This window comes from Eublepharis macularius, chromosome 13 (genome assembly GCF_028583425.1).
Source record: "Eublepharis macularius isolate TG4126 chromosome 13, MPM_Emac_v1.0, whole genome shotgun sequence".
Classification (NCBI taxonomy): Eukaryota; Metazoa; Chordata; class Lepidosauria; order Squamata; family Eublepharidae; genus Eublepharis; species Eublepharis macularius.
Window position 1 is genome coordinate 39,853,632 of NC_072802.1, and position 12,987 is coordinate 39,866,618.

Here is a 12,987-nt window from a genome sequence, read left to right on the forward strand (position 1 = left end):
AGCAATAAGCTGCCCGTCTATTACCTGGAGCACAGCAGGCCTGCGCTACTGCAGAACTGGTTTCTCCTGAACTTGATCCTGGATAGAAAGACTGTGGTAGGAACAAAATGGATTGGATCCAGCACACATTTTTCACTTGCGCTGGAGCTCTTACAGAAGCAGGAACTCAAGAAAAAGCCTGAGGTAGCTTGGACTAAGTCAAACTAATTGTGCAGCCACTTGTGTGAGGTCTTGTATAGCCAGTTTCTCTGCACTAGGGAAGAAAGTGCCAGGCATTGCACAAGATCTTGTGCAAACACAACTGTGCTAAGTCCATTTATGCTTCCACTTGTGCCTCGCTGGATCCAAGCTGGTGTCTCCACAGCAGCCCTATTGCTCCAACTGTGCATCCTCTGGGGGGAGCTTGAAGCACTTAAAAGTGGATTGGAACAGCCTTTTCAAGAAAGACAGCTGGTACATTTTGGGAAATAGTAAACATATGAGTACAAATTCTCAGAGAAAAGATAGACAACAAAGTGGCTGGCATTATTTATTGATCCGCACTGTGACCACATTTGGATATTGTAGGTGGACAGATAAAAACCACCTTTGTACACTGATACTGACTCGTGAAGTTTACTACCACAAAATGTGGTGAAGGCCACTAACTAACCTGAACGTAAAGGGGGAGGGGAATTGGAGTAGTCTCTCAACAGCTGGTAGTTATTTTAGTCAAATGGAGCCTCCATATCCAGCACCAGTATACCACTGGGGGGAAGGATTAAGGACAGGCATCCTCGAGGCAACTAGCTGACAATTGCTGGAAGCAGGCTGCCAGATTAGAGGGCTCCTTGGTCTGACCCAGAAGGGCAGCTTTTGTATTTATTTTTTCCCACAGGTTTTATTTTAATGCAGAGAAGTACTTGGTATCCCTGGAATTTTTGTGAAATGCCTGTTTATCCCCCCCCCCCCAAACACCCACACTTTGGATAAACTGATTAATTTCAGAACAAAATGAGCCAGAATTGGTGCTGCTTCACCAACCCTTTCCTATCTGAAATGGTTCTGCTCCTCTTTTTGAGTGCTCTCAGCATCTCTCCTGCCCTCTCCTGTGCTCTCTGCTTTTTCATATCAAAGTTCCTGTTTGAAGGATGTTTTGGAATGGAAAAGCTAGCCTGTATTTTTTTTCCTCTGCTTTTCTGCCTTCCTCTTTCTGTGCCTGCGATTTCCTTTTTTCTTTTGTGTTATTGTGAACCAGGTAACGAGGCGCCTCCCATCCTCAGGAACTTCTACTGTCTTCATGCTCTCTCAAACCTCCAGCAATCACAGCTTCTCTGAATGAACAATAAGGTGATTTCTTCTCTTTAAAAAAAAAGTTCGCTGCTGAGCTGCTTTTCCCATCTCTTGATGTGCATAACCTTTAATAATGTGTCTCTCCCATACACACGAAAAAGCTGATACATTCACGGTATTCTCAAAGAACCTTTAATTGCTTTTCCTTTCTGTTTTGTTCTCCTCCATTGCTGAAGGCGGTCCAATCTGCTTTCTGTTGCCAGCTCTTTCATAATCATCCATGCTGTGAAGCTGGGGCACATATGCATCTCTCTTGCTACTTAATGACTGCAGCACCCAGTGTTGACTTGTGAACCTTTGTGAATCATGTACCGTATCTGTCCCACTCACATCTCCTCATACTCTGTGGCTTTTCAATGGAGCTGGTTCACATAGTCATGGTTGATAACATGCATGCAGCCCCAAATGAGGTGGTAGTGCCCTGAGGTGCTAAAATGTGGGGGTAGAGAGGTACAGGAATTACATTTTTTTAAAAAAAATCTGTGCACGCTAGCCGGCAGGGAGCAGACAGAAAGAACATTTCCTCCTTGGTTATTACAACTTCTGCTAGGATTTTTTGGGGGGGTGTACTGTATTTACCTAGAAGGAAAACAAGTTGAGTGCTATCAAGAAAAAAGAGAGGGATGTCTTATATTTTCTACAAGTATGTACAGTAATTAAACTTTTTTGTGTAACATTGAGGGGGGGGGTCTTCCCTTTGGGTAAGTACAGTACCCATGCCATTTAGGAGGTGTTATAATTTATTGTTAGTTTTTTGTTTTCTTTAGACTAATGAATCTAAAAAAAAAATACTTCTAACACTGAGCATTAAATAACAGTTCAAAACTGTTCTCCAACAAGAGCCAGATGTGACCAGATCCAATTTGCTGCTTCAGGATCCTACCATCTCCATTATATTGTATGTCTAGACCCTGTGTCAAAGTTTCAGATTCTCTGATGATGTACGTGGAGGACAGGTCCTGTAAGGCTCTCGGCTGTGATATCTGAAGAGATACTCTGTATCCAGAGGCAGTAATCCTCTGAATACCAGCGGTGGGTGCAGAAGCTTGTGGAAGCGGTGGCCTTTCTGCGCTGCTTATAGGCTGGGGGGCGGGGAGGAATCTGGTTGGCCATTGTCTGGAACAGGATGCTGGTTTAATCTTGCATTAATCATACACTCAGCTCAGCTGCTCTGAAATCTTAACCCAGCAGTGGTATATACAAGTATATTCAGCAAGCCAATGGCACAACACACATTTGTCAGATTCTGAGACGTCGCTATAAGGTTTCCAGCAGTATGCATTGGAGGCAACAAAGTCCGCACTTCCAGCATACATTTGTGTATAGCATAGGGATTCTGACCTTCCCTGATGATTGTGGGCAGTGGGTGAGAGGATTTAGTATTTTGAATCATTTTCAAGTGTCTTACCTCTGGGAATAAAAAGCATAACTCTTCTTGGGTCCGTGCAGTGCTTCACAATGACACCCCCTCTGCCCCAAAATCTAAGTAATGATCACCTGCCGAGTTTAGACCAAAATTATCTTCTGTAGTGTATATTTTTAATACTTGTATATCACTTCTCCTTTTGCCCAAGAAAAATCTCCCACCGTGGTTCAGAGCAAGCAGTGTAATTGAAATTATAATTCAGAAATCAACTTGGCAGTTCCATTGGGCCAACTGCTTCTCTAAAGTTTGTAGTAACATTTGTGTGGGGAAGATGTCAGTGAGAATTACAGTTGCAGCTTCCATACTATTAAAGAAATATATTGCATTGAAGAATAAATCATCTTGCCGGCAAAGCCAGATCAACCCACAAGGTAGGAGTTTCTATGTACTTGGAGGACCCCCCAATTATGCAGAAAGGTGGACGTCGTAAAGTAGCCAAAAGAAAAAAGAAAGTGTCGAAGGCTTTCACGGCCGGAGAACGATGGTTGTGGGTTTTCCGGGCTGTATTGCCATGGTCTTGGCGAGCTTGACCAAGACCACGGCAATACAGCCCGGAAAACCCACACCAACCAAAAAAGAAAAGCTTTAAAAAGCAGTCTGATGAGCACCTCCTGCCCTCCGGAAGGAACAGGATGTTGAAAGCAGCTGAGAGTCAGTTTAATATGAAAAGGGCAGAGGGGGATTTTTATTTGCATATTATAACAACAACAACATTCAATTTATATGCTGCCCTTCAGGACAACTTAACACCTATTCAGAGTGGTTTACAAAGTATGTTATTATCCCCACAACAATCACCCTGTGAGGTGGGTGGGGCTGAGAGAGCTCCAGAGAGCTGTGACTGACCCAAGGTCACCCAGCTGGCTTCAAGCAAAGAAGTAGGGAATCAAACCCAGTTCTCCAGATTAGAGTCCCTCTGCTCTTAAGCACTATACCAAACTGATGCAGAGTTAAGGATTTCCAGGTGGTTCACCTGTGTCATGATTCCACGCAGCCCTTGTTTTCTTTCACTTAACCAAGTGGCACAGCTTAACTTGAAGATGATCCTTTCCTATGCAGTTACAGGGTATCATGTAGACATTGTTGGCACTTTTAGAGATCTAAAATTATGTTTTTTAAAAAGAATGAAATATCTACGAGAGAGAAAATCCGCATCAGCAATGTTGCTTTTGCACAAGTTAAAATATAATAGTTAATTTCAAAATATACACAAAGTGAGTTCAGTACACACCACAGATTGCTGAAGTTACGTTCGAGTTCAGTAGCACCTTAAAAACCAGCAAGAGTTTCCAGAATATAAGCTTTCAAGAGTCAAGCTCCCTTTGTGAGATTACTGAGGTTATTACTCCTGCATGTCTTCCATAGCATGCAAACCATTTCAGACAGTGTTTGTATTCTGTATCATGAGCAGCCAATATACAGGATAAGTGGTATAGCAGTCTGGTTGTTGGCCAATAGAAAGCTTGATGAAGAAGGTGCCATTTCTCAGCCAGCAAGCTTTTCATCGAACACAAAGGTTTCTCTAATGATAAGGTTGGGGGGGGGCAGGATATTCCCAAATCCAAAGTGGTCATGTATGTCCAACTCCAGGCCCTTGAGGTCAGTAGCTAGAGAGAAGCTTGGCAAGCAGAAGAATTGACAGCTCTCCTGGCCATATGAGAACAGAAGGCCTGCTCTTAAAATGTCCAGCCAGTCTGGAGGCAACATACTGCCCACCAACTGCATGTACCATCGTACTACGCAAGTTCCTTTTTGTGCTTGTAGAAGTCTCTGAGGCTCAAGCTCAGGTAGTGACTGCGTTAGGCCCCAGCCTTGGACCATAAGGGTCCCAGTGAGGAGACAGGAAGGAGTCAGGTTGGTATATATAACTTCTGCAGAGGGGAAACTGGCCATCCTCCAAGGCAAGTTTATCGTTTTTGCAATCATTTGATTTTGAGGCAAAGCATCTTTTCTCCATGGTGAAATTTTGGATTCCCTCTGGATGGCCTTACACAGGCTCTTGCATTCACTCTGATTTTCAGTGTGGTGGGAGACCTATCGAGTTTTTCTGAGAAAGGGCATTGATTCTTAGCAGTTTGTATGTTTCTCATCTCAAGCTCCATCTGTCTAGCTCCACAACTGTAGCATAAAATGCAGAGTGGGCAGAGCTTTCTGTCAGGTAGATGAAGCTATGCAAATAGATGGCAAAGATCTGGATTGAATTGATTTAGCTGACAGGTTGGTCATTATAAAGCACTTGAAATATTTATTGTTGCAGAAGTATTTTTTAATACTGCTGTTTATCTGTGTTAAGAAGTTAATTTGCTGAATTGTTATATCACAGCATAGAGAAATGCATTTTTACATGCTTTATAGTGTTTCCCTAACTGTTTCCAGAAAAGAGCGAGCTGTAGGATTTCAACCAGTTCGGTGCCGTCCAAATCATGGGTCAGACCTCTCCTTTTAAGAACATTCTCAGATGACTCTAATGTATTGTAACAGGTATCCTGTACTCAAGAATTAGGGCTTTAGAAGGCACAGATTAACCAAATGATTCCTGAAATCAATTAAAATTTGGGTCTTGTAATCTCAGCTGTTGGTATTCCAAACAAAACAGGTACAATGCCTGATATACTTGGGGCTATTTGATAAAGCATTGGCTTGGGTTCTAAGCAGTCCAAGCAGAGCCATGCTAGAGGAAGGCATCTTCCTCCGTTACCTGAAGGAATATAGTGTGGGGGGGAGGGGTAGTCTGTAGTAGATGAAGAAATCAGCAAAAATTGTTCTCCTCTCCACAAATGGAAAAACCTTTCCACCGGAAAAGCTGTTGTTACACCAGTGGGATGGTGCCAATATGTCCAGAATGAACATGGGGTCCCCCCTCCCCTTCACCTGCACTGCTGACAAAGTTTGGTTTTCTAGAGAAAAGCTTTTATTTGTAATAAAAGCTTTATAGCCATCTTGCGAGACATTTGTAAATGGATTGTCTTCCAAGTTTTGGAAGCAAAGAGGGCCTCTTTTCTATGAATGGTTCCCTATCCGTAGAACTTCTCCCCTTTTGCTTCATATTCTGCAGATTTCCCTGTCCCTCCAAGTCTCCAGCTTCTCTCTCCCCTAGGTGCAGGAAAGCCAGGTTCTTGCTAAAATAGTCCAAATTCTCTGAAACGCTGCAACATTGTTCCCCAAATGAGGATGTTCTTCTATGTTTTGTTTATTGTATTCGACATATTTCCATAAAATTCTCAAGGTGACTTACCTTGTGTTGGGTGTCTCCAGCTGTGTAAGATATACGAGAACTTCCCATTAATAAATCTTGGCTGAATTTGAGACTATAGAAGTGGAGGTGTTCAGAATGTGGCTCCAATTTATTCTCAAGTATTCTGGCATTGCACCTGTGAGGGATTAGCAATTTTGTGTTTTATTGCATGCTCTTTTGTTTCAATTAAACATGTAAATTCAGGATGAATATGAATGAATATGAATTCTGTATGATTTACCTGTTAGTATTGTACAACATGGTATATGTGTGTGCACATCTGAACACACACAGGAATGTTGTATGTTTCTCATAATGTGCGCAATGTTCTACATGTTTGATTCTAAATGTTTACTAATTACTAAACGCACTGAAAAGAGAAAAATGCCAAACCAGTGACATACCAGTTAGTAAAATCTTGCTAAAATCTTACATGAGGGACCCCTTGATCATGGGTGGTTGGTTTGGAGCATTTCATCTATATGTTATATACTGTGTATTGGAAGGCAGGGGGAGAGAAATACACATGACTCCACTACCTTTTATTCCCGCATCTTTTTTTTTCTTTCTTCCCCCCTTTTTTATTTAAAGAGTAAACAAGTCAAACAAGCCTTTATTAGCGTATAAAAAGAGTAAACAATGAATGAAATGTATAAAAAAACAAACAAGATACATATAAAATACAAACAAAAATGTATCAAATAGTGAAACTACATAATATTTTGCCTCTCTATCCCCCTACATACTTAAGACACTTTACGTACAGCCTTGTATATTTTACATTTTATATTCAACATACTCAGTCTTACTATATTCAGCATATTGGCTTGCTAAGAATTGATCTATTTTAATATCTTCCTGTATCTTTATTATGTGTCCTTTACATCTCTCCCATCAGTCAGATATATGACTTCTCCCTGCACTGAGAGCCTGCACATTTTGGCCAGAGGTGGCAAGATGAAAAGCCGAACCTCAGACATTGCAAATGTTGCAGGAGAAAAGATTGTGCTTCCTATTCAGGGTAGAATGAACTCTGATTATTTTTGTATGCTTTAAATTTGCTTAGTGCAGAAAAAGATTTGTTTTGCTGGGTACCCCCTAGGATTACAAGAAGTTTCCCCATTCTGCTTCCAGGGACCCCTGCCCTGGCTTTCCACCAAGCACACCTCTTTGTGGCAGTGTAACAACAGGCACCTGGCCTAAAAGCCAGGTAAACATGGTGATTTGGCAGCCCTGAAGGAGGACGCAGCACTGCCCTTTCCCTACCAGGCCTGTAAGCTCTTAATTGATAGGCACTAGAAAACAAAGCCCCATTTTCAAAAAATGTCTGGCATTAAAGGCTAGTACCCTTTCCCCTCCCTCCATCACGCACTCTCCCCTTAGCCTCCTCTTGGCTGAACAACCTGGAGTCTAAACACAAGTGTGCTCCATTTCACAATCTTAGACTTTATGTGCATGATGATAAGGAAAAATATATGTAATGTAGTAGTTAAGAGTATTGGACTGGGATGTGGAGATCAGGATTTGAATCCCCACTTTGCCATGGAAGCTTGCTGGGTGACCTTGGGCCAGTTACTCAGCTTAACTTTACTTCCTGGGGTGGTTGTGAGGAAATGGTGGAGGATAGGAGAATGTTGTAAGCCACTTGGCATAAATAATGGAACTGATTAGTTAAGATCAGGCTCTGGGGAAAGGGGTCCACTAGTGAAGTAGAAACTCATGAATGGCCCTGTCTACAATGGACACCCGTTTTCCTTCCAATAGCACGTGCCTCCTAATATATTATTTATATTTTTTTAAAAAAAAACAGGCTACATTTGGCAGGATATGCTGCTGTTTTTAAATGCTGCAACTCCCCTGAGGTGATGCTGTTGCTTTTGGATTTTAACTTTCTCTTCGGAGCCACCGTGAATGCCTTTTGAGATGGAACAGTGGCATAGACTGCATACATACAATTAAAAACATTGGGAGGGGAATGTTTCTCTGGTCAACTGTCACATCATCTCATTGAACGATGAGTGGCTGATCGCATGGGATAATATTTCTAATATCAGAGAGGGTGGCATTGCAGTGAAAAAGGGACAGCATGACCGGCAATGGGAGCAAAGGCAAATTACAACAAAAGGCACCAAGAACAGTAAAATCAATCCATAGCTAAAAATACAACATGAAACTGCAAAACAAATGCCATTGATGTACACATGCCAGCTTTTTGCATAGATTTCTGAAAATTATCAGTGGGCACATTCCTTGCTGCCCCAGAAAGTCCTTTCCACAGTTGAGGCCCAAGCCGTGCTCAAGGCCCATCTGTGCCTGGGCAGGAGTTGTGGCCTTCCTACAGGAGGGAATGGCTGGAAGAGACAGATGGGTTACCAAGATGGTGTCAGGGAGCTGACCTTGGCAAAGGAGGGTTTTCAGGGGCTGCCCTGACAATACATTAATTGTGCCTGTATTTTTGTAACGTCTTTGGTGCCAAGCGACATCATGGAAATCTATGTGTGGGACTGGTTTTGAGCTGCCAGAAATTCCTTATGAAATCTTCCACAGTTCAAGGACCCATTCCAAAATTACTCCCCTCCACCACAACCACCAACAAAAGCTCTCCCTTTTCCCAGCTCCTTCCAGCTAGCAGAAGCTAGATGCTCTTATAACTTTTCTGCTAGCCTCCAGGATATAGCCTTGCCTGCTCCTTTTCCTAGCCCCTCATTCAACAAACAAAAACGAGTTCTTCAGATGACACACTGGCTTTTTAAAAAACTTCCCTTGAGGTAAAAATTTGCCCTACTCTTCCACCAAGGTAGACATCTTGAACCCTTGAGTACAGTGACCTCCCTGTCAGTCACTTCTCTGGTCTGCAGCCCCACACATGCTACTGGACATAACTTTTTTTTGAGCTGGGGTAACCCAATACATTGCAAAGATGGGGCTTGTTTCAAGTTCAACAGCAGTTCAAGATCATAGAGAGAGAAGTTGACAAAGCAGCTATATCCACAAGTGTTATTTACATGTCGTTCCTGAAAACAATGAGAGGCCCCTCAGAAGCTTACGGGGTGGAGTGATTGGCCCTAGTGAACAAACACCATCTTCCCCTCTTCCTTTTTGACTTTGGCCACAATTTGCAACCTCAGGGAAGCATTCAGCTTCCCATGGGACATTAACAGGCCTGACTGCTGTCCTGGGTGAAACAAGTCTTTGTGCTGCAGTAAGTAAATAAGATAAATTAAGAGCACCAGTTAAAGCACAGTATTTAAAAAAATCCAATCTGTAACCCCAGGCAGAAATAAAATATCAGAGATCTTCCAGAAGAGTAACACAATCTTCATTTTTTCCCTGAACACCCAATAAGATGTATCCAAATATATTTTCCAGTGGGAGGGAGTTCCATGTTCTAGGGGTGGCGGCTGAGAAGGCTTCCTTGTAAGTGTGGTTTGGCATTTATTCTCTCCTGTTTCATCCTCATTCTTTTCAGCCTAGCGATTTCTAATTCTCTGTTTCTGATATAATGCCTGTTTCTTCTCATGCCGCTGTCTACATTTTTGACAGCTGTCAGTTTTAACTAACATTTTGTCTCCCCCTCCCCTTCTGATCTTTACAGCCTGTCTCCTTGGAGCTGCCAATGTTGGTGTCCTACAAACACAGGGAGAATGGCTACACCTGCTAAGCAAAAGCTGGAAATATGCCTGGACTCTTTTTCCAGAACGATGCCCTCTCAGGATACTACACATGCAAAGATTATAGCCACAGCACGTGTGTTTAAATTAATAGTGCGCTCGCTCTGCTACAAACTGAGCATCAGAAGCAATCAAAAAGGAAGCCAAGGCAATTTTTTCTGTGTTTGATTTTCACTCAAGGACTTTTTTTTTTTGCTTTGCATTTTTTAAAAAAATGGAGGAAAGGTAGAGAAAGGTCTCTCCTTTTCTCCCTTCATTAATTCCATTATTTGAGAAAATAACTTGCTATTCTGCAAAGTAAAATGTTAAGGAAATCTACAAGAGGTTTTGGTACTCGGAAAACGCATTGCCTGTTCTGCTGTTATTCATATGCATCCAAGAAAAGTGAAGTGCTGCTAAAGGTGAAGTGCTGACCAAAGAAATAGCACAAGGTTTTGTTCTGAGGGCTGCGGTCCAATTTTTCACGGGCAGTGCTAGCAAAGTCTTGTGTGTAATTGTGTGGCTTGGCCATACATTAGAATCATGTTGATGTACCTTTTTGTTGTTGTTGTTGTTGTCATTCAGCCAACCAACTCCCCTCCCCCGTCATTTTGACTGTAAGGCACAAAACGAAAAAAGTTTTATTGTTTTGCCCCTAATTTGTGACCCATCAAGATTACTTGAAAAAATGGAAAGGCTTTCTTTCCTGTCATATCTCTGTTCATTTCAAACACCAAGGTTAATGTAGCTGAATGCTTTCTGTTGAGCATGGGTTGAAGAATTTGAAAGTAACTAGTTCTCGTCTAGCAGCTGCACATCTGAAAGTTTTTCTTTCTGTGGTCTGCTCCATTCTTCTCCCCTTTCAAGTGCATTTTGCAGTCCAAATCATCATGTGTTCCCTGGATTACGGGGAAATATTTAAATACATTGTCAGATTTCTCTCAATCTGAGCTCTTAAAAATTACACACCGTTTTTAGGATGTAACTTTTCAGATGTGCAGGTATCTGATTCTTAGAATAAACTGTTCCCAAGGGTTCAAATGTTCATTATTGAGGAGAGAGAGAAGCTGGGGGGTGGGGTTGTCACGCACTTTATGTTCCCTCTCTTCACATTCAAGACCCATGGGCTATTGGGAGGAAGGGACCCACCACTACAAGTTACAAGAATTGCCTTCGTTGAAGGAGCAAGCCTGAAATGCCTGCACTGGTGCCTTTTCTAATGCGAGAGTCGTATCCTTTGCAAGCTGTCTTCCTCTGAGGTGTTAATGCATCAAATGGCCAGTTCGTACACACATACCTATAAACTGAAATGTGCACCTACAAATATTCTTAGCATGTGCAACCAATGCATGTTTTCAGCTGTGTATCTGACAGGTACGCCTGCACATGTACCTGTTATTTGCCACCAGGTAATGGATGAAGCAGCTCTATTGGTACACACAATAGCGCCACTTTTTCTCTTTTTTTGCATTTTGCCCAGTCCACATGCAGAAAGTAGTGCAAGAGTTTAGAAGCCTGCATGTTCCATGACTGAGGCGGCTCCAGATAGGGATGCTGAGATTCAAGAGAGCTCTGCTGCGGATCTGCTCCCGATCCATGCATGAGCCTTTATGCAACCAAGGCCAGGAGAATGTTCTCAAGTAGGTGATTCCATGAGGGCGATGCAGGCATGAATAAGCGCAAAGAAATTTGTATCTAGAAATGACGTGACTAGGTCAATCCAGCTTACGACTCAAGTCCCACAGTTCATAGAGGCATGGGCAGAAAGATTCCCCTTTTTCTTGCATAATGCTTGTAATCGAAGCTCCTTTTGCCTCTATTCTTAAAATGGGACCGGTTGATCATTGTCTCATTTCCACTGTGCCTGTCTCTACACAAAGTCTGAGGGCCTAACTAGACATTAAGCGGCATGCGTGGTTTCCACCAACCCACATTTTCCTAATAGATTTTGGTGCAGGGAACACATGTTGAGTGTCTGTTTTATCTGTCCCCATTTCCCTTATAAACAGTAGGCAGTCCACTTAGAGCCAAGCTACAAGTGACGCCTTACACAGGTTGGACACTTGTCAGCTTCCCTCAAGTTTTGATGGGAAATGTAGGCATCCTGGTTTTACAGTTTGGCTCTCCATTACAGCTGCAAGACCAGGATGCCTACATTTCCCATCAAAACTTGAGGGAAGCTGACAAGTGTCCAACCTGTGTAAGGTGTCACTTGTAGCTTGGCTCTGAGGTAAGGAAACACAGAATGTGATGACATCACACAAGAAATTGGATTTCCTAGACATTCCTGGGAGAGGATGAGAGCTTTCTTTCCTCTGACATCCCCCCTCCATCACTTTAAGCCATGAAAGACAGGCTCAATATAACAGGCCAGGTGCCAAATCATAACGGGTTGACATCCCACCCCCCTTATTCCCAAACTTTTTTGTGAACACAGTTCCATGTTGGCTGCACATTTCCATCTTGGTGTCTGTGTTTATGTGATTTTTTTCAACCCAGGGAGTGAAGTGTACAATTACAGCGCTCTCTGTATACAGCCTGGTGCTGAACAGCTACAGTTCAAAATTAACACAGGGAGTAAAGGGTTCCCTTGTGCACAACACTTATCAAAGCTACAATAGCTGCGCAAAGCATTTTATACCTTTTGATTAATTACAATATTTGTTATTATACACTAGTTGGTAATTTAATAAGGAGTATTTTGTTTTTATGTGGAGGTTGGGGGCGGGGTTGCTTGTTAGTTTCTGAGACTTTGCTTTTATGTAATGTTTGAGTTGAACATCAGCTGGAACTCACTCTGCTTTTTTTACCAGCCCAGCAAGTACCTCTTTCTTGCTTCCCCAACTCACTTGTGAATACGATGCAATGAGTTCTTTAATTTTGAAAAGAACAGTCCAGCTTGGGGCCAAATCCTACCATTTCACCCTCCAAGGGAAGGAGTAAATACTCTTTTCAGGTAGGCAACTTGGATAAATGATCCGTTTCTTCTGTTCCTCAGCAACAGGATTGGGCCAAGCAATCATCGGCACTCTCTGTGAATTGCTGTTTTACTGAAGCCCAGATTTTATTTTTATTGGGGGGATTTTGTGGCTAAGGTTTATTTTAAGATGGCAATCAAAGCAGCAGTAAGTCCAGCACTGAGGTCATCCATTTTGGTCCTCAGAGGGCTGTGAGGGGGTGGGGAGTTAATCTCTGTCCTACTGAGAACATTTTGTAGGTTTGGCATGTACTAGTAGCATATCATGGTAAAACATTTTCAGATTGTAGGTTGAAGAATCAAATTTCTGAACCCTCCCACACCAGTTCCCTAAACCTGGAAATCTAAAGTGTCAGGGATAGAAAGT

General features: G+C 42.4%; 1 protein-coding gene across 3 annotated transcripts in view; it reads left to right on the forward strand.

Annotated features, from left to right (window-relative positions):
• The window catches only part of ATP11C (ATPase phospholipid transporting 11C), a 92,825-nt gene extending 81,110 nt beyond the window's left edge, over nt 1–11,715 (forward strand). The window contains exons 29-30 of one of the 3 annotated variants that reach the window (XM_054995957.1): nt 5,135–5,239; nt 9,589–11,715. In XM_054995957.1, the coding sequence (XP_054851932.1) occupies nt 5,135–5,236 (102 nt within the window). In that variant the 3' untranslated portion in view covers nt 5,237–5,239; nt 9,589–11,715. Of the gene's footprint in view, nt 1–1,237; nt 5,115–5,134; nt 5,240–9,588 lie in introns of those variants that run through there. The other 2 variants (XM_054995959.1, XM_054995958.1) reach the window with 2 other exon arrangements.
• The last annotated feature ends 1,272 nt before the right edge of the window (nt 11,716–12,987 follow it).